Source organism: Balaenoptera ricei, chromosome 12 (assembly GCF_028023285.1).
Source record: "Balaenoptera ricei isolate mBalRic1 chromosome 12, mBalRic1.hap2, whole genome shotgun sequence".
Taxonomy (NCBI): domain Eukaryota; kingdom Metazoa; phylum Chordata; class Mammalia; order Artiodactyla; family Balaenopteridae; genus Balaenoptera; species Balaenoptera ricei.
The window spans coordinates 9,027,161-9,048,664 of NC_082650.1; the positions used below are offsets into that span (position 1 = coordinate 9,027,161).

Sequence of the window (21,504 nt, forward strand, 5' to 3'; positions counted from 1 at the left end):
TCAGAATGCTGTGTGTGGCAGCTTGTAGCATTCTTCTCCCATAAGCGTGCCTGCCCTATAAACCCAGGTCAGCCGAGAGACACGCTCTGGATGGCGAAGTGTGCGCGTTTATGAGCAGCGCCTTCCAGCCAGCACTGGGGCCACTGTCCCCTCCCCCTTCCCTCTCCCTCACTGACTTTGGAGTCAGCCTGCTCCGTCAGCCTGGTCCCAGCCGATGCGTGGAGAACACACCGGGCAGAGCCACAGCAGACCCTTGATGGTCATGTAGCGTGAGCGACAAATACACATTTGTTGTTGTCAACCACCAAGAGTCTAGGGTCATTTGTTTCTTCAGCTAACCTAGCCTATGCTGACTGATGTAGTGTGTGTGTTTTTTTCATATACACAGAACTGATAAATTAGTTAATAACTACCACAGCATGAAATGATTGGTGAGAAGAAATGCCTGCTGGTGGCCCTGCTATGCCCCGAATTATCCTTTAGTTGTTGGCTCTTGGGATGAGGTCCCAGGGAAGGGGCAGGGGTGAGCAGGATTGGAAGGAAGAGGGAGCCAAGGGGTTCAGAGCAACGGCCATTTCCAGTTGGTACAGAGGTATTTCAGTCCCACTGTGCCCGTGCTTCCCAGCGGACAGCAGACCTAAATATAGGCGTTTCTTAGCCAATCTCGTTAGCATGTAACTTCTCAGCACAGGATTCTCACTTTAGATCTGTGTCAGCCACAAGTTTATTTTCTTCTCCATTACAACGTTACATTCCTCACACTTGAGTGTTTTGCAATTGCCATCATCATCATCAGCACCTTCCTCCTCCTCCTCCTCATTAGTGACTTAGCATGACTCCACGGTACATCTCAGTAACACACTCCTAAGCACGGGGAAAGGAAGGAAAACTCGAGCATCCCCAGGATTGGATTTGGATGGCAAACGGCTGCGGAGCATAGACAGCACTGGGAGACCCAACTGTGGCTGTGGATATTATTTGTTGAGGTGACAGGGCTATGATTATTTGGCCCACACTTGCTAAATAAGGCATTGACAACAACAATCCTTATTTCTAAAGAGTGTATTTAAGAGGCTCGACTCAAAGCAACAAAGCACACAACATCTGCCAACTTATGGCTAAGCCCCAAATTGAAAAGCAAATCCAAGATCCACTCCACTGACTCGTTGCACAGAAACCTAAACGTTATTCTAAAATACGGCTAAATACTGGAGATTCATGAGCAGCTCTGAGTCAGTGTGTTCATACTGCAGGACTTCTAATGGACATTCATTCTTGGCAGAGTCGGGGTGCTGGAATGGCAGCTAGTCAACTGCCAAATGCCATAGTGATTTTAAATTCTTTAGCCCTGCAGAGTGTACATCAACTGGGCAGAATACAACCCCTGCACTGCGTTTTTCCAAGCACTACAACATCACTGAGCCTAGAGAATTCAAATTCTCCCATTGACAGAAATAAGTTTTTCAAGTTTTTCCATCAAGGCCGTATCCTAGTCAACTCTGGAGCTTCCACTCCAGCTCAGAGGCTGCAGCAAAGTGAGTGCTCACTGTCATGTGTGTTGAATAAGTGAACAAATAGTTCTGAAGATACACAGACCAACTTATCCATTTCTGGGGCAGACTCAATATAACTATAGCATGTATTATGATCATTTAATGAATGTTCTTTGATAGTTAAAATTGGAGAGGGGTACCCAATGCAGATAAGCTAAAGTCATGTAAAATTTTTTAAATTTCACATTTACATGTTTTCTGTTGATTTATGCACATGCTGGTGATTTTCAGTGACAGTATAACTTAAGATCTAAGCATTACTAATGCACTATCCCAGCAGCCATTCAGGACACTCATTTGAATTAGGAAATTCTTAAAAGGCTATGGAACAATTTAGAAAAGATGTCCCAAACCTCACTCAGAATTGTTCCCTCTTGCTTTGCACATAATTCTAACACACGTAGCTAGTGGGCCTCCGGGGCCACCGCAGGAGAGCAGAAGAAAATTAGAAGAGGGTGAAAAGGCCCCTGATTGGCTCAGGAGTGTGGTGTTGCTGAGGGGCTGGAACTGGGGTCAAGTGATGGAGAAGGACACCTGATAAGGGATCTTGGGATCTTAGGTGAAGCTGGGAATGTGAGGAAGACAAAACAAAGAAATGCCAGACTTAGAATCCCATGTAGACTGAGGCTTCAGGCTGAAACACTGGACCAGGTGAGTTGAAGCCAGATAACAGGAAGGGAACAAAACTCAAAGCGTAGAGTTCAGAATCTGAGAATCAGAAACCAGGTGTGAGAGGGCAGCCGGTTCCCACCCAGCAGGTCCCCTTGCTCAAGCCAGGTGTCCAGGGCAGGGCAGCCTTGTGTCTTTCACCCTCTCCCCCTCCCCCTTTCCCAGGAGGCAGGCGATTGCCTCTTCCTCCACTCCCAGTTCTCTGCAACTGGGTATGAGGCAGAACTAATGTGTAGGGAAATCATTCATTCAATAAATTTTAATTGCGCACCTACCATGTGCCAGGTACAATGGAAGGGGCAGGGGACACATTAGTGAATAAAACGGATTCTGCCAGCATGGAACTCAGATTCTATAGCACAGAAACAAGGGTTGCAGATGAACTGAATGTGGTCTCTGCAGCTTAATTCTACCAAGTCTCAGGGTCCCGTGGTCAGCCCTTCCTGGGAGGATGGGAAGTGGGTTTTAGCTACTGGTCTCTGGAGAGGTAAGAAGTGACAGATTGACTTTGAGGGTGTGGTAAAAACAACAGAAAAAGTAGCCCCCAAAGTCAAAGGTTTTAGCCTCAGATCACATGCAAGCAAGCAGGTACATATACCCCAGCCCTTCTTGGAGAGCGCTATACCAGTGCCCAGCGCCATTACTAATTTTTATAAAGACCCTTGTAGACAAGTTAAGTGTATGTCTAGGTCATTCTGCTTAAGGCAGCCAGGAAATGTGAAGCATTTTACAATGTTTCCCACCCCCCAATTTTTTTTTTTTAATGGTGACTGTAGGAAAAAAAAAAAAATCTCATTTATACGGAAAACTTACCTCCCCAAAGGAAGGTTTCGTTCACAGCTGAAGTTTCCTAACCTTGGATCCTTAAGTGGACTGCAAACAATATCTGACAGCCCATCACGTTCAGAAATCACTTTACAGTTTGTTACCAGGTGTCCAAACTCGCTTGAACGTTCAAATTAACCCACACAGTACGAACCGGAGGGAGGGGCCAGGACGACTCTTCCCCTCCCGGACTGGCTTTGTCCATTTGTTTTGTTTTCGTCGCTGAGGTGTAGGGAGCTGCCGGGATTCCCTGGCGGGTTCCCGCGGAAACCGTCGGCCCCGGGAGGACCGGAGAAGGAGCTAACGCCGAGCTGCCGCCGGGCTAGTCGGAGCGGCACTGGCAACTGGTTCAGGGAGGGAGTGGGCGGGGCCCCTAGAGGAGGGCGGGGCCAGGAGCGGGGCGGGGCCTGAGTGCGCCTGCGCAGTGCGCTCTACTCAGGGAGGCGGAGGCGAGGCGCCGAAGGAAAGATGGAAGACTACCAGGCTACCGAGGAGGTAACCGCTGGGGCGGCGACGGGACGGGTGGAGGCCGGGAGTTCCGGGTGCGGGTGGGCGGCGGCAGCCAGGGGCTTGTGCGGGCACCCGGGCCGCGTCTAGACGTGGGCAGCGGCCGTCCCCGGCTCAGGCTGTCGGCACCGGCGCCCTGCCGAGCGCTTCGCGGTGACCCACCGCCGGGCCGGCTCAGGGCGTCGTCGCCCTGCCCGGGGCGGGGCTCGTGGGGCGGGGCGGGGCGTGGAGGGGGCTCCGCAGCCCCGGGACGCCTTCCGCCGGCGGCGCCCCCGGGAGCCTACCCGCCGCGCCGCTCGCCTCCCCGGCGCCCCCGGCCCGCCGCGCCCCCGACCCCGAGAGAGCGCCGCCACTCGCTGCGTTTATTCCGTGATGCAGACCCCGCCCGCGGGTGGGGAAGACTGAAGGCCGCCGCTTGTGTGTCGCTGATGCACGCAAGACTCCAGAGTGACCCGCACGTACAGTCACATCTCTCAAGTCCCTTCAGTCAAGGATTGGATCCTCTGGCTGTGGGCAAAAAGCAGACGTGCCCAATAGGAGAACCTGCCTTTGTCTCCGTTTCCACACCTGTTCTTCGGTGCTGCGCGCAACGCCCACCGAGGCCACCGTCACTCCCATTCCATTTGAGTTTGAGACGACAGTAAGCTAGCTCCTATTTGTGGTGGGAGAAGAGTCATCTCTTACTGCCCCAACGAAGAAGCAGGGTAGCGCATACACTTATTTACCAAGCAGAAGACATTCACTGTAATGACGTGTGCCGTTTCATGGCTCTCCTTCAAGCTTACGAGCATTCAGGGAATATAGCTGATGGATGCGCCTCTTATAGAATAGCTGCCCATTTTTCTTCTCGCTAAATAATTCTTGCTGAAATACAAATAAATGGAGCCCTATTTATTATGCAGCCTGTCAAAAATAACAGGTTATTTTACCATTTTTGAAATTTAGTCTAAGCAGGAATGTTTTGAGGGAAATACATATATATATAAGGCTTAAGGACTGATCTTCAGAGTTTCAGTTTTTATCTAATTTCCAAACTAGCACAAACTGTCTATGGTCGTGTCATCATCAGTGTCTGAATGCTGGCAGCAATCAAGTGAAAATAAGGAGAAGTCATAGTTGAGGAGCAGGGAGCCAAGAAAAAACTTTTCCCTGTAAACTGTGCACTAGTATAATATTGGAAAATGGCTTGTATTATAGGAATATTGAGTAACTTCTAAGAAAGGAAATGGCAATATAGAGGAAGTCCTTAATACTGGCATTTTAATACTCTGCACTCTAATTCTGGCGCTCACCAATGAGGCAGCTAAGTGACTTCATTATTTCAGATCTCAACTGCATATCCGAGAAATGAAAGGGCTCAACAGAGTTGATCTGTGTTTTACACAAGATAAAGCCCTGGGAGGCTGAGACCATGACTCTCTTCTTTCTAGCAGGCCTGCTGTGGGCGTTTACTAATCCACCCCACTCCTCCTAACAGCCTCTGCATATCCCCTAACTTCATGTAGATACCTGGATCTTTGTATTAATAACTCTACTCTCCGTTCATTGTTCATCTTTCCTGTAGAAACTGAAACTGCCCAGTGGATTCTGTACAACTGCTGTACTTTCCACGAAAAGTCCACTGAAATGCCCCTCACCCTTTTTCATATTTTAACCACATGGAAGGTTATACAGGGACCTTCCTGTATGGTTTAGGATCACTGAAGTCTCTTGGAAGGATCCTTTAAACTTCGAGAAATAATTTAATCTAGGATACTGCAGATGTTCATTAACTTGGTGAGTTGGCTTTGTCTCCCAGTATGACTTCTGAGTAGAGCAGGTGGGCTTCAGGCAGTCAGCTCTTGAGTCCTGGGAAGAAAGGGGCATTGCTAGCACAGGGCCACAGTGGTCAGCAGCCCCGCAGGGAGGAAAACACCCTGCCAGACTCTCTGCCTTTATTCCACCGGGATGCACGTGGACTGAGGGCCTGGGGCTGCCCTCTGGAAAGCATCTGCAAAGCTCAGGAAATAAGGTTCCCAGGATTCAGAGGGAACCTTGTACCCGTTCAGATGTACCATATGTAAAAAGAAAGAAAAAAGAAAACCATTTATATAAACTGGCACTGGATTCCCGCTGACAGCCCACCTCCCAGCTCACCTCGACACACTGGCGGGGAATGGCCGTGCCAGCCGCTGGCTGTACAGTCCTGAAGTAGGACAGCACTGAGAAAGAAAACAGTAAAATCATGGTAAATCTGACCACAAATAATGGTTAAAAACAAACCACCAAAACCAAGACGTCTCAAGTTGCAAGCCTCCTAACAAGTTTACATCAGGGAAAGAGTCAGTTAATTTATATAAAAGTCAAGTAACTCATTAAACATCTATAGTAATGATCCTAGCGGCCAGCTGAAATGGATGGAGAGATTGAATTCTAGTTTAGGGTGAAGTCAGTCTTCTGGGTCATGGCATGATTAAAACAAAAACAAACCAGAAAGCCTTTAAATTGTGTACCTGTGTCCTAAGTCTCCTGACTGCCTCTCATTAGCTCTGGGATCCTCAGGGAGCTCCTTAATGTTTTCCTCAGTGAAATGAACAGCCTGGTTAGATTATTTCTAAGGTCTTCATTTCTAAATCATGTTCATTACCTAAATTTGCATTAATCAGTGCAGTGGAAAAGGATCTTTTAAATCAATCAAACTTAACTAATTGTCTTCCTTACAGACTGCTTTTGTTGTTGATGAAGTGAGCAACATTGTAAAAGAGGTAAGAGGAGAAATGCTCCCTTCTTCAGTGTTTGATTAATGGCTTGTATGAGTGAAAATAATGTTTTAAATACTGTCTTGGAATTGTTTCAACTGAGCCTGTGTGTTTTGGCATTTCAAATAACAGTTTTTACTTCAATGAAATTATCTAGATAAGAATTACTCCCATATTATGTTAATTATATATTTTAAATGAGACAGAACATTTTATATACTAGCATTATTATTGAATGTTACTAAGGCTTGATTCTATAACCTTTTAGCATCAAAGACTCATGGTAATAATCACACTGGAAAATGTAAACGTGCATTCCCTGTGTGGTAACTGCCACGGTATGTGGTGCTTTGAGGGATTAACCCACCTAGTGAGTTCAGAGCTGGAATCTGAGAAAATGGGAGTGTTAACTCAGTGAAAAGAGGGGGACAAATATTCCAGGCAGTGGACAAGTGCAAAGGCCCTGTGGTAAGGAGTGTGCGTGGTATGTTTGAGGGATTGGAGGGAGGTGGCTGTGGCTGGACTAGTGCTGAGCAGGGGGGCAGCCTGGGGCAGGAAGGAGGCCAGAAACGTTTTCCTAGTCAGTTTCCCTCCCTGGGTACACTGAGCACAAAATGAAGCCAGTGGCTAAAAGACGGTTATTAGATGATCTAAGTTTACCAATACCATTTGAGGTTATATATGTGATTTGGAATTTACTCCAATGCAAATTATTATTAGTGCAAGTTATTGACTAATGCCAGAGTGATAAAGAACCACAACCTATTTTCGTGAACATCATCAGAAAGCAAAATGATTTTGTTCTGCCGTATGTATTATTCCACATCAGGCATGATTTTCTGCTTGCTTTCAGGATGTATAACAGTTTGCTTGTCATTGTTTTTCTTTTTTTAAAATTTACTTATTTTTTAAATTTTTTTGTTTGGCTGCGTTGGGTCTTCATTGCTGCGCGTGGGCTTTCTCTAGTTGCGGCGAGCAGGGGCTACTCTTCGTTGGGGTGCGCGGGCTTCTCATCGCGGTGGCTTCTCTTTGTTGCGGAGCACGGTCTCTAGACACACGGACTTCAGTAGTTGTGGCACGCGGGTTCAGTAGACGCACAGACTTCAGTAGTTGTGGCTCGTGGGCTCTAGAGCGCAGGCTCAGTAGTTGTGGTGCACGGGGTTAGTCGCTCCACGGCGTGTGGGATCTTCCCAGACTGGGGCTCGAACCCGCGTCCCCTGCATTGGCAGGCGGATTCTTAACCACTGTGCCACCAGGGAAGCCCTTGTCGTTTTTCAAAATACAGTGTTTCTTAGGAACATGGTAGGGAGCAGGAAGATGGGTGAATTTCACTAGAACTCTGAGAAATGGAGTTAGCTTGTCATGAAGCCTCCTTGGGCCTCGCTTGTTTTCTTCACTGTCTTTGACTTGGTTCCCAGGCAACAAGTACCATTGCAAGTAGACCTTCCCAGTCTCGTGGAAGCATAAAGTTACAGTGTGGTGTTACTTTCACATGGGCCTCTACAGCTTTTTTTTGCCTCTAGGCAATAGGTTAATTCTGTACTCGAGCTATTTTAAGCATTGGGTAGTAGTAAATTTGGATGGGTCCAAAATTAGCGGAGGGTTTTCCTCCCTCCCTGAAAAACAGTGAATTCCGAAGCATGTGTGGAGAGGCTTGCCAGAGTGAGAGGTTTAGCTTGAGTGCAGCCCCTACTTCTTTGAGGATGCCCAGAGCTATTAATACCCTGGTCCCAGGTTCAGCTCTGAGCTGGCGAGGGAGCAGGACACGGCCGAGGGTGCGGAAGAGCTGTGACAGTTTGTGAGGGGAGCAGGCCGCTCATACGGCGTGACTGTAGGTAGCTTCTGTTCCTCAAAACCAAGGTCTCTGGGCTAGGCCCCCGGCAGTAGACCCCAGTCTGTCACCATTGTATACAACTCAGGGACTTTTTCTCTCCACGTCTGAGGACAGAACTTAGGCCTCACTGAATGTTATTATTTTAGGTCATAAGTGTCATAAAGACTCAGTTTTCTGGTTTCCAGCACAAGTTAGAAAAGGAGTAGAAAAGAAAGCTGCTTAGAAGCAGGCACACAGGCACCAACATAAAAGGCCCAGAAAACCATAAAATGGGGCTATCCTCATCACCAGCTGGACCAAGAGTTGGGGCCAGGGACCGCATGTATTCCTGAATACCCTCTGAAGCACACAGGGTGAACCCACCCAGAATAGAGCACAGAAAAGGAGACAAGGAATTTCATAATAAAGAAAAAATTCATCACAAACTAAGTTTTGGAATAGATAGAGGAGTTCTTTAGTTTTCTGAAAAATGTACTTCTGTGGTAACATATTCCCAGAAGATGCTGGGTAAAGGAAGTATTTGTAAATATCAATACATGATTATTTGGATAGGTTTGTACATTGTCAGTTGTACAACCGACAAAAGATTCCTCTATCTCTAGTGTACTTTTAAGAAAGAAATAGGCAAAGGAAGATATTTTCTAGCCTCAGTAGGAAGAAAATGCACTGCTTATCTCCAGACAGTAATCACAACAACAAACATTAAATTCAGTCAAAATGTTTAAAAAACTTGACAGATCAGATGCTAATTACTTTTTTTTATTTGGCTGCACTGGGTCTTAGTTCCAGCATGCAGGATCTTCGTTGTGGCATGCGGACTCTTTAGTTGGCGGCATGCGGGATCTAGTTCCCCAAGCAGGGATCGAACCCGGGCCCCCTGCGTTGGGAACGCGGAGTGTTAGCCACTGGACCACCAGGGAAGTCCATATAATTACATATTTTAAAAAATGAATATAAAGCATTCAAATGAAATATAACACGGTTAGAACAAAAGGTACATTTGCAAAGGAGTCCTCGTGGTTACAAATAAGCTTATTTACACTTTATGCAGATCGTATTTCAGCAGTTCTTAGGGTGCGGTACTAACTGTGCTAACCTCAGGAGTGGCTGGAAGGTGTCTGGTGTGTTCTGCTAACAGTGACCAGTGTGCTCTGTCTTCCAGGCCATAGAAAGTGCCATCGGTGGCAACGCCTATCAGCACAGCAAAGTCAATCAGTGGACCACAAACGTAGTGGAGCAGACCTTAAGCCAACTCACCAAGCTGGGGAAACCATTTAAATACATTGGTAATGAATTTTTGCCTCTTGTTTGTATTGGTGGTGGTTCTTTAAATACTGATCAGAGGCGAGTCTGTGTCAGGAGAGCAGCGTGGCCTGAGCTCAGAGGAGGTTCCTGGTAGGAGCAGGTCACTTGGCTTGTGCACGTTACCGCCCACCTGGCCTGTGGGGCTGCGGGAACGCAGGGATGTACCAGCATTTCAGATCTGATGCTCTTAGAACAAGCCTGTGGTGATCTGTTGATGTCCTAGGACCAGGCACTCTACCCCTAGAATTGTTATCATGAACATCAGCCACGTGATCTACATATACATGCTGAAAGTGGACAGAAAGGAATTTGTGTTGCCAAGTATATTTCTCTAATAAAAGTCTGTTTTTATCAAAGTGACCTGTGTAATCATGCAGAAGAACGGAGCGGGATTGCACACGGCAAGTTCCTGCTTCTGGGACAGCTCTACTGATGGTACGGTTTTCATTCCTTTCGTGAAGGCTTGTCACGGGCACTTCCCTGAAGGCTCTGTGGTGCCTGGACCCTGCTGAGATCTAGATAATTCAAAGCGTTGTTTTATGAAATATGTGCTTGGATGTTTCCTGTCTTTGAATGCATGTTTATTAGAGTCACCTTTTAAAACACTTTATAGAAAAGAGACTGGCCAACCTTCTTTTTTGGCCACCAAGAGTTAAGTACATGATCGTGAGAACTCGGAAGACCCCCGTTCTTCCCGGTTTTCTGTCCTAACCCGCCTCCTTCCTCCTGCAGGGAGCTGCACTGTGCGATGGGAGAACAAGACCATGTACTGCATTGTTAGCGCCTTCGGACTGTCCATTTGACCGCCTCGTCCAGCCTGTGATCTTTCTCCTTTTGTCCCAACATTTCTCTTCCATCTTCTAACCACCAGCCATCTACTCAGTGATCACCTGTCTCACTCTCTTTAAGTGTGTTTTTGTGGCGCTCTCAAAATGTAGAGAAAAAAACCAAATAACCACACTGTTCTGTGACCTGCACACCCTAAGTCAGAGGAATCATCACCGAAGGTAGTCAGGAGCCTGTCCTGCCACTTGTCTTAACTTTGAATGTTTCTTTTCAAAGGTGCTAAAAGCCGAAATCTGCTAGTGTGAAACTTTCTCTACTCTCTGAAATGATTCAAATACACTAATTTTCCATACTTTGTACTTTTGTTAGAATAATAAATTATACCAATTTAAAGTGTGTGTTTTCTTCATAGTCTAAATAGTATCACAAATGAATTCTCCATATTTAGTTAGTGGCTTTAGAATCTATAAAACTGTAAAAAACAGAAGTTGCAGTTCAGCTTTGGTCCTCTCCAGTACAGCGATTTGCTGATTCACCCGTGGGACCAAGATCTTGACTGCTTTGCTGTGTTCTGGTTGGAATTCTACCCTTGGGCATCACATCCTTCCCTCCAGGTCTTCTCTTCTGGAGCTTCAGGGGTGGCAGGTGGGCAAGCTGGTCTTTTCTGATAGCTGGAGAGCTCTGACTCACACTGTCGGCCCAAATCTGCAACACTACAGCTTCTACTCCTGTGTTCTCTTATTTTTCAGTAGCAATCACAACAGAAATGTTTTACTACCTTACGGCTTACACAATGCTTTCACAATTATTCATTTTGTGTCCACAACAGTTAGACCATTATTTATGAATCAGAAAAGGTGTCTGGAGGTTTTCTGACTGATTTAAAGTCATATCCAAGTAAGTGGGGAGGTAGTCCCCAAACCCGGTGAACCTCACCTTCAGGGCTTGTGCCTGGGCCACGTTAACATGGCAATAAAGACAGACACACCTCCGCGTCCACCTGCTGAAATGAAAAAACCCTGCTCTTGTCCCTAAAGCACCAATGCCTGAATGATCAAGTTAACTCCACATGCAAAGAGCAAACAAATCAATGTACATAAATAAGGATCAAATATTAAAAATTTATTAACATCTACCAGAAAGGTAGTCTCTTAGTAAAAGGTGAAAGATTTATACGACCTGAAGAGAAACCAGAGTATAGAAAGGTAGTCTCTTAAGCCATTCCCAAAGTGTAAATTTGCCATAAATAAACATTTATTCACTTTGATTGACTACAATGATCATTCTGTGATCAAGTACTACTGTGCTCACTGACACAGTTCCAAGGTCTAATACATAGGTTTATCTTTCCTTTTGAGCTTAAGGTTTAGAGTTGTTTTATTTTACAAATATTTACAGTCTCTTTGTAAAAAGGCAGTTTTCAGTAGCAGAAAATCCTGTGTTTCATAGTCTGGTATTATAGTTCCCAGTATACCTAAAACATGTCAAATCAAGATAAACAGGGTAACAAGATGTCACAGACTAAAGCAACTTCCTTTTGGCCTGCGGAAAAGGTTTGTACCTTTGTTTTTCAAAAGTCTAACCTCTAAGGCAACTGGTTTTTAAAACCCTCAAAATACATAAATGTACTTAAGTGTTCTAAGTCTAGTCTTCACTAGATGTCCCTTTTAATCATCCCTTCTATGAGCCTCTGTGTTTTTCCCTGTGAAAAGGATTCCAGGAAATAAGTTACCACATTATAATCCACTGAACGTAACTGTACCTTCAGTAAATAGCTCATGGAATTCTTGAGGCTGGTGATGTCTGTCTTGTAACCTGACCATTTAATGGGTTGGGTTTACATAATGTATCTAAACTTTTATTGCAATCTGTAATTATGTACAGGAACAATCTTACAAACCTTGAATATATTTTATATATCCTCTTCTTTAGCCTTTCAAATGGGGCTTAAGAGAGAGAAAACTGCATCACTGCACTGCTTTAATGATTTAATAATAAATCAAGCAGACCTTTATCCACATGGATAATGAAGCTCTCCCTAGGGAAACTGTGAAATGCCTACGGTCATCTTCCAGGTTCCCCTAGACTGGACCAGTATAAAAAATTATCCCAAAGATGATGTTATTCAAGCTGTTACCATGGAAGAACTAAAGTCAGCCCTTTATAATTTAAGTTTGCAAAACTTTGATACCCTCCAAGACCAAAAAATAATCATAGTCATTTTCTTGCTACTGTCTAAAGTTTCTGGCAGACTTTAGTGTTTTAACCTAATACCTATGGCATATATAATACACGCTAAATGCTACACATTTTAAGAAAATTTTTACATGTAAGATGTAATATGTTGACATATACTAGAGAAGAGAAACTGAAAATGCATGACTTAATAAAGAACCATTTCCCACTTAAGTACTTTCTTTTGTAACTTTTCCTCGTTTCCAACTTAGTTACAAAAAGTAAATAAATGCTCCCATATTTTTCATTTCACTGATTTGATGCCAGTAAGAATCAAAGGATGAAGATATCAGTCATCAGTTAACAACTACACTATAGGATGAGGATAAGTTTTAAAATGTACCTAATGTGTACAGCTAAATGCTTCAAATACTTTACATTTACTGATAAATAACAGCATTCCAAATTATGGACAATTATTTTATAATGATTAAAACTTGTAAACTATATCATACTAGGATATATTAATCAGCACAAGTAAGTTTTCATCAATTTACATAAAATTACTTAGTCTTAATAGAAGTTGTAAAATTTGGTAACAGAAAATTTCTTCAATACCTCTGAATACACAGAATCAAAAAAAGTAATCACGTCATTGCAGCAAATGTAAAAATCATGTAAACTTGAATTACCCTTGCAATAATACAACTGTTTTAATTCAGACTTTCTTATTTACAAGGTTTTAAAAACAAATATAAATGGAATCCATATTAAAGGTGCATTATCATTAAAGTTTAAATTAAAAAGAAAGATATGAAGTCATAATGAATAGTCTCTCATGAACCTCTCTAAGGTCCCAGCACTACCTAAAGTGGAATGTAACTTTTAGCTCTGAATGGTAATTGGAGAGGTAATGTATACATGAAGAAAGTGCAGGGGCTGTTTGCAGAGCAGAACAATCACGTCCCATACCTCTGCGTCTGCCGAGATGGCATCAATCAGGATGTCTGCAATGATCACAGGTAAACCATTCAAGCGAGAGATTAGTATGCATGCCAAATGAAAAGCAAAGGAGATATCTCTACCTCCTATAATTAGCCTTTGACAAAAAGGAACTGGAAATCTCCAGGGCCTTCTACAATGCCACAGATTCAGCAGCTCCAGACGGCTCTTACACAGAGCAATTTATCTGTTTACCTGACGACCATGTGAGACACACAGGGCCGGAATGATTCCCAACAAGTTACCTTCTCCCCAGAGATGTTCCTCCATAAGCCATCTAAAATGTTTTACCTTCTTTCATCTAGTTTCCAAATGTGAAGCTGAAGAACTTTTTGGCAATAACGAATCTGTAGTAGTATACCAATCACTTGTTTAACTTTTATTAAAAAAACAAAACAAATAGAGCTCTACAAGGTATCATCTTTAACAGAGTTGCAGAAACTCCTGCTTACTGGAATTGTAATGGATACCCTCCTCCCCATGAATATGAATGATGTCTCTATGCACAGGGACATCATTCATATTCATGATGTAACGCTCACACGCATTACTCACGTGTGCACACAGGCCCTTAGAAAACCCTGGCAACGAGACCCTTCCCATGGGAGCTGACAACCTGTCAGTCATCTTACCCTTTCCTTACAAGCCTTATCAAATGCTCCTCAGAACTCCAAGACACCAGCTCTGCTTTGGTGGCAGTGAAGGGCTAGAACCTGCCCACCCGCCTCCCTTTCCCTAAAGAGCCATTACGTACGTACACATTTCACACAGCAACCGACACAAGTTACCCATCACCTGAGATGCGTGATCACCCAGAGCACAGGCCACTCGATGGGGAAGGACTGCCCTCGTGGGGCAGCCACAGAAACAGGCTTCCCTTTGAGTTTAAAGGGTCAAAAATTGGTACCCCGGGGCAGGGAAGAAAGGAAGGGAGCAGAGGACCACCACCATGCTGTGGGCCTTATTCACAAGGGCTTTCCAGGAACTTGAAATTAGTAAATTGCTTTTTTAAGTACATAATTCTCTCTACTAAAAACAGCAGTAATTTCTTTCTCACCACTGAAAACAGCTATCTCTCATATGAAATCTTTGAAAAATGATTTGGCTGTTTAAACTTTTCGTCAGTGCTTCTCTTCCCAAATAAATGCAGTCAGTCTAACAGTAAATTTGGCCCATTGTTTAAATTTGTCCTCAATTTTGGTTTTCCTTTCAAAAATATGTAAACAAATAAGGTCAGGAAATCTCTGCTTGTAAGAGAGGTCTGCGTTCAGGCAGGTACAGGGCAGGCCAGGAAGCAGGCACGGGGGGGCTCAGTCACTCTCAGACCCCTCCTTGTACTGGGCCCGGATGGCCTGGCCATTCTGCAGGGGCATCTCTTCATAGTCACTCCTGTTACAAAAGAGACCTCTGATACCATTCGGCTTTTGACAGCACTGGATTTATTCTCCTCTTCACACTGACCCGCCGTCCTAACAAGAGCCCATTTCCTAGCCTCTCTCCACTTCTGTCACCAATTGATTCCTCCCACTCCTCCCGCCCCACCCATCACCAGGGTGTCTGTTCTTCCAGAAAGAACTGCTCTTCCTGTGGTCACCACTCACTCAGGTGTCCAACAGGAAGGGACACTACCCACCTAAGCCTGAGTGACATGACAACAGAAAACCAGGGGATCGCATGACTCTCCCAGGTGAAAGAAACGGGACGATACCTTTGAAATCGTCTGAGAATGATCACCAGCCTCTCCGGTAAACATGCGAAAGCAGGCGGAGCGCTGGCCCCGGGGCAGCCTTCGGTGGAGGTGGGGACTTACCCGTATATCACGTCATCGTCCGAGTCGTTGAGCATGGAGAAGGCGGGATTGTCCTTCAGCTGGGACTCTGAAAACCAACAAGCATTTTAACGTCACCAGCCCAGAGAGGCAGGAGGCTGTTCTAGAAGAAGGGTGGGAGTCAGAAAGAGCTGGATTCCAATCCCCGCTTCCCCGTTTACCGCCTGCGTGAGCCGGACAGGTGGACAGGTCGTTCTGTCCCCGGGGGGCGCCGCGGGAAGACTGAGCGGGAGCCTGGGGGGAAGCGCCGCCCGGAGCAGCCGGCGGGCGGGCTCCCCGCAGCCCAGGGCCCCGCAGGTCCTCACTGGGAGCAGGGCCGGGAGACCTGGTCTGCCCGCCGCGCCCCGGGCCTGAGCAAGGCTGCTGGTCCACAGCCCGTCACCCGTCGCCTCCGCCCGGACCCTCTGCGCACGTGCTGAGAGCCCCCTCCACGGACAGCCAGGTGGCCCTGCCGGGCCACACGCCGCCCCGGCTCCAGGGCGTTCTCACCCTTCTCACCCCGGGGCAAGAGGGCTGTTTTGGTTTGGTTCTTTTGGGAGGTGGGGCGGGGTGTACATCTGGCTTTCTTTTGATGGTCACGGCACTCATTTCCAACAGACTTTATTTCGCGGGGCTGACGGACACGCTCGTGTCAGGACCCACGGACACACTCCGTTCGTGCATCTTGGGCTGTGAGGACACGGCACCCGCTGGGCTCCACGTGCGGCTCAGGGCTCACTAGCCGAGCCCGCCGGGTCTCCCCGCTAAGAGGGCGCCGGGGAGGCGGGGCCGGAGCTGCTGCCCAAGCCCCCTGGTCAGCGACCTTGGCCGGTGGCTTACCGTACAGGGCGTTCTTCGAGGGCGAATACACAAAGGCCAAAGTGTAGAGGTAAAAGTTCAACAAGCCGTAGAAAGATAAGAATTCAGCTGGTGACACTGGTCAAGGGAAGCAGCAGAGCTGGGACACCATCTATTTGGACACGTCAGCCGGGCCCTCCCCCAACCGTCAGGGACTGCTAAGCAGCAGCCGGGACCCCGGGGGCCACACCCAGACATCGGGGCACCACAGGGCAGGCCCACGGCCGGAGGTTACAATGACTTGTCAGGGGCACCTGAAAACCACAGGTGAGCCGCGCCCTCTCCTATCCATGGAAGCCTCTGGAGGTGGCAGGACCTGATGAGAGCAAGTCACACGCAAAGGGCAGGAAGGCCACATAAATGCAGGTGAGTCAAGAATAAAAGGAAGAACTGGAAACAGACTCTCAAACTAGTCCTTCTTAATCTTTTCTGGATTACATACCCCTTTGAGAATCTGATAAAAGCTTTGTGTGAAATTCAGTCACAAAAATGTGAAAAATCATGCGTCGATTCTAAGGATGTAAGTAAGAGAAGAGGCCCCACGGAAAGAACCCAAGACGTGAGGGATGAGCCCCAAGGTTTCCCCTGATGGATGCCATCACTGAAAGCGGGAGTGGGAAGCACACATTTGACCCGATTACGCATCCAGAAGAGGAGCTTACTGCCAAGGCAACGGGGCCCCAGGGAATCGAAGGAGGCCCCGCTGTTCACAAGCCCTCCCCAGAGACACAGGTGTCAACTGCGCCTGGACACATCCGGGAGTTGGTAAGGGATGCCGTCTGGGGAGAGAGGACCCTCGAATCAGGCCTCGGCCTCTCCCCAGTGCCCTGCAGGGAGAGGCGGGCAGCCCTGGCCGGACCCGAGGCTCGGATGGTGAGTGGACCCGTTCCAGGCCCTGCCCCACAGAGAGGAGAGTGGGGCGTGGAGGGCGGGGGCAGGCGCTGGGGCCCCTGGGCCTCTCATTCACACGGACAGGGGTGAGGCCCCCAGGGCATGCCTCTTCCTGACTTTCACAGGCCTGCAACGCTACCCACTCCACCGGGGTGTGTGCCTGACAACTGATGTCTTTCCACGAAAGGATATAATTCTGGTAGTGAGTTGACAGTTCAGCTACAAAATTGTCTTGTAATACTTGTGCTCCGAACCTTAAATAAAGGATGACGATGCTGAAAAAGAAGAGGGGTGGACGATACATAAAAACATACCAAGAGACAGCACTAGCTGCACATAACTTGCTACATTCACTGGCTAGTCATGATTTCATCTGCATGGAGACTCGTACACGTGCACACAGCCCCTCCACTGGGCTCCTGGTCTCAGATCCAGGGACAAGGTCAGCCGATGCCGACGCAGACCTCGTTACAGCCTCGAACCCAGGTCCCCGGGCACGTGCTCCTCCTCTTCTCTTACTCAGTCTGTGCCTTTTGGACCATCTCCTCCAACAGACCCGGGGGACAGTCTGCCTCTTCTTGTCCTCTTCCCCCGCTGGGCAGTGGCTCACATGCCTGTCTGACACCTGCCCACCAACGCGCGTGCCGACAGACGGTTCCGGTACTGGGGGGCCCACTTCCCCTCCCTGGGGTCCAACCTCCACTCCAGCCAGACAGACAGTTTAATAAAATGTGAACCCGGTCCCTTCACCTCCTGGCTTAAAACCTTGCGAAGGGTTCCCACCACTGAGAACAGAACCCAGACTCCTCACCATGGCCTGCGGGGCACCCTGACCTCCCGGCGGCCACCCTCCCTCACGCCCTCACGCCCTGCGACACCGCTGTCCCTGAGCCCAGGCTTCGGGGCCCTACTTCAGGCCCCAGGCGCCCTGCTCGGAGAGGCGTCGCCCACGAGCCCCATTAGAGCAGCCACGGCCCTCCTGCCATCGCCCATCCCTCTGCTTTCATTACGGCGTTTAGGCTATTTTTAAATTTTTTATCACTGCCCTCCTCCACTGGACTACAAACGCCGTGACAGCGAGGAACCCGTCTGCCCAGTTACCAGTGGGGGCACTTCCTGGGTACCTGCTGCACGAATGAATCCCCTCGAAACTCAGACGAAGAAAGATCACAAGAGCGTAACAACTTCTAGACAGACGTGCAGAGGTCACTACAGGGAGACAGTAGCTCCCAGCCCGTGGACTGGGGCAGCCTGAGGGCGAGGCTGTGTGAGGGGGTGGGAGGGGTGTTTATGTGTAGAAGGAGGTGAGGGTGTGCATGTGAGGCTGTACCAAGGGCTGAAGAGAGACTGAGTAACAACCCATGAACCTCTGTTTTCAGGTGAATTTAGATGCTGAATAAAACCAAGCTCATTTTGAAGACCAGGCCAAGTTCACATGCTTTGGCGAGGGATGCACACAGCTCCTGCAGGGGCGGGTGAAGGAACCCAGATGCCTCCGGGACCCCCCATCCAACAAGGCTGGGACCCCAGCGCAGGGGTGGAGAGCCAGCCACTCGGAGCCCGGCACGGCTCCCACCAGGGAAAGGGCTGACAGCCGCTTATTTGCCATCCAAACGACCGAGAAAGAAATGCAGATAACTAGATGTCGTTCCTCTTCGGGATTTTGATTTTAGGAGAAAGCGACAAACCAAAAAACAAGCAAGCAATTATCCGGAATTCATTCAAAGACCCGGCTTTCTGCGCTCCCTCAGGCCGGCCCGCGGACCCGGGAGAGTCCTCGGCACCTGCTCTGCTGCGTGGCATCTCCTGCCTGCTTCCCTCGGGCAGCAGCGCGTGTGCTTCAATGATGCCCGCTTACCGTCCTGTCCTTGGGGCAGCAAAAGGAGCCCAGGTGCCAAGCACGTCACCCAGGATCCTAACTCTCCGACTTGTCTCTACTGCGTCTGCTGCCTTACAGGGCACATGTCAGAGCAAGAGGGGAACTCGAGCAGCGCTGGGCCGCGGGCCTTCGCCAAGCTCTCTCTTCTCTCCCCTGGGCGCGAACAACAGACATGCTCCCTCAGCCACCACACACTCAGGGCCCTGCCGGGGGAGGAGGCCTCAGACCAGTGGATACAGCTGGCTAGAAGCCCCCTAAAATTAACCCCATAGAACGGGAGAAAAGATATTCAGGACAGTAAAATAAAAACTCACATTTTGCTTCTTTTAAGAAATAAAGTCTTCTTACCTAATGATAAGCACTACAAAAGTCAATGCTGTCAAAAATTTCAACCTGAGATCTGAAAAAGAAGTAAATACTCCCATTAAATCACCAAATTGGAATTAAATTCCACTAATCCCAGAGATCTTTAAAGACAAAAATAAAGCCAAACCTTCTGAACAAAACCCTTCTTCCCTCTGGACTTTAAACCTGTTAGTACCTGAAGCCCAGGAGAAATGCTGTCTCACCTCCCCCGAGGCCAGGAGGGTCTCCAGCGAGGCCGTGGCCACTATTATTTGCTTGTGACAGATTGGGGGAAAGGATCCTATGACATCAGGTGACTTGTCCCGATTCAAGGACGAGGAAAACCACCCCGGCCGCTTTGTAAGGTGCGATTCCAGAAGGATCCAGGCAGCTCCAACAGCCACACTGGCACCTGGGGCCCCAGCTGGCTTCCACCCCACAGGCCTCCCTCCAGCGTTGGCCCGAAGCACTGTCCAAATGGCCCAGAGTCACCCCTGCAGCCCTGGGCTCCCTGGGGCTGAAGGCGCTGCTCCAGCCCCTGGGTCTGCCCTCCGGGTCAGGCCGTCGTCCCCCCCAGCCCGCGCCCACGTGGGCAGCCCTGCACCAGGGGGGTCTGAGACCAGCGCTTACCTACATAAGGCATGTGCCGCAGCTCGGAGCAGGCCCGCACGATCAGGAACAAAAGGTATAAGATGTACATGGCGGCCACCACCATGAAGAAAACCTTCATTCCCTGGAGCGAAACCAGACGGGCACTTGAATGACAACAGGGTCTCAGTGTTGCTTCTCCCTCCGACAACGTAAGCAGGAAAGCCAGAGCTTTCTAAGAGGGACCCGGAGCCCTGAAGGTCACAGCCTGGAGCAGCACGAGAACATGCTCCGGCCGCTCTGACTCTCCTCATCCCGGCTCAACCCCTCTGCGAGCACAGGCGGCCAGCTCACCCCAGGAGGACAGCCCGGCCCCTGCTCATCAGATGAGCGAACGCCCCCACGACACACGGAAAGCTCCGAGCATGGGGCCTGGAACGTAGGAGGTGCTCAATAAGCGGCAGTGGCGCCTACTTGTCTCTCCCCGGGATGAGGGCCTGCCTCCCCGCCCTGCTTAGGAAGACAGCGCTATGTGTCCCAGAAAGCATCCAGGCCTGGAGCTCAGTTTTTCTGGACCTTGGTTTTCTTTTCTGTGAAATGAGGGGCTGAACTAGATCACCTAGAAGACGATGGGTCTAAACCACACATGAACTTTCTATGGACCTTCCCAAATAACCAGTTGGCAAGCTTGTATCAACACCACAATTTAAGTTACAAAATTCAGCGACTTTTTAAGACAGCAGTTAAAAAAAAATTCCTCTGGCTTCATTAACAATCCTTACCTGAAAATTTCCTGTGTCAACTCGATACTGGTACATTGGATCATGTAATTCATTAATTCTAGAAATACGATGTTATAAAAAAAAAAACAACATAGATTAATAACTAGTTTACTTTTTATTTTATACTTTCTCTCACTTGGCTTTTTAAAAAACTTACTAACATAAACTACTTGCTGACCAACAGTAAAAGATTTTTAAAAAGTAATCCTCAATTTATGAGAAATCCCAAATTACCTACTGAAATGCGCACACACTACTAACTTACTGTCCACAGCCATCAGTATGGTGAAGTACAGTATTCATCATCACGAAAATCCCTATACTAGCTCTCTTTCCATTTTAAGAGCTGTTTTCCAGGCACCTTTTCAACGGCATATATGGGCACCAGGAAATAGATGAGCACACAGAGAAAGCAATAAAAGTAAATATAAACTTCTATGAAGCGCATTTCAAAATGACACTGGGCTGAGACGACAGGCGGGTGGGAAGAGGGAAGCGGAGACGCGACCTGAGTCCTATCGTTACTGTGCCAGGTGCCAACATCATACCCCTGAGATGGGACTAGTTTCTGCAGAAAATCCTACTTGGGTGAATCAGGTTGTTACTACGTTAGGCTTCTGCGGTGGTGCCATTTTACAGACAGACAAAAATACTAAAGATCAACCCTGGGAGCTGGTATAAGGATGGGAAGGTTTAAAGACACAAGCCAAAGGAGAAACTTAAAACATCTGGGGACAGTGGCGAACCAGGAGCCAACCTGAGCGTCATTCCTACAAATGGAGTCTCTGCCTCTCGGAAGGAGAAATCGGAAAAGATGTGGTCTTCTTTGTTTTCCACCTTAGACTAGAAGAGTCGTGTACATCTCTACATGCCATTCAAGCAGAAATGAACCCTCAGTTTAAGTCACACTACCAAGTCGTGAAACACTGGGTGACAGATTCCCTTCTGGATGAGTTCACA

At 47.8% G+C, this 21,504-nt stretch overlaps 2 protein-coding genes across 6 annotated transcripts in view; one reads left to right on the forward strand and one right to left on the reverse strand.

Moving 5' to 3' along the window:
• Positions 1–3,435: 3,435 nt before the first annotated feature.
• On the forward strand, positions 3,436–10,600 carry DYNLT1 (dynein light chain Tctex-type 1). Of its 2 annotated transcripts, XM_059940907.1 has the most exons (5): positions 3,442–3,542; positions 6,257–6,298; positions 9,289–9,412; positions 9,789–9,866; positions 10,164–10,600. In XM_059940907.1, exons 1-5 carry the CDS (start codon positions 3,516–3,518, stop codon positions 10,232–10,234), a joined length of 342 nt encoding a protein of 113 aa, XP_059796890.1. In that variant the 5' UTR covers positions 3,442–3,515; the 3' UTR covers positions 10,235–10,600. The 2 variants fall into 2 exon arrangements, with proteins under 2 accessions (XP_059796891.1, XP_059796890.1); XM_059940908.1 differs by lacking the exon at positions 10,164–10,600 and having other exon boundaries at positions 3,436–3,542; positions 9,809–9,864.
• TMEM181 (transmembrane protein 181) overlaps positions 4,389–21,504 on the reverse strand; it is a 56,875-nt gene continuing 39,759 nt past the window's right edge. For 2 of the 4 annotated variants that reach the window (XM_059940902.1, XM_059940906.1), the window contains exons 11-17: positions 20,545–20,602; positions 19,805–19,907; positions 19,178–19,229; positions 17,143–17,225; positions 16,042–16,131; positions 15,205–15,271; positions 13,748–14,783 (exon numbers count right to left, since the gene is read on the reverse strand). In XM_059940902.1, coding sequence (XP_059796885.1) covers positions 14,705–14,783; positions 15,205–15,271; positions 16,042–16,131; positions 17,143–17,225; positions 19,178–19,229; positions 19,805–19,907; positions 20,545–20,602 — 532 coding nt within the window. In that variant the 3' untranslated portion in view covers positions 13,748–14,704. Of the gene's footprint in view, positions 4,419–5,156; positions 5,403–5,690; positions 5,756–13,747; positions 14,784–15,204; positions 15,272–16,041; positions 16,132–17,142; positions 17,226–19,177; positions 19,230–19,804; positions 19,908–20,544; positions 20,603–21,504 lie in introns of those variants that run through there. The other 2 variants (XM_059940904.1, XM_059940903.1) reach the window with 2 other exon arrangements.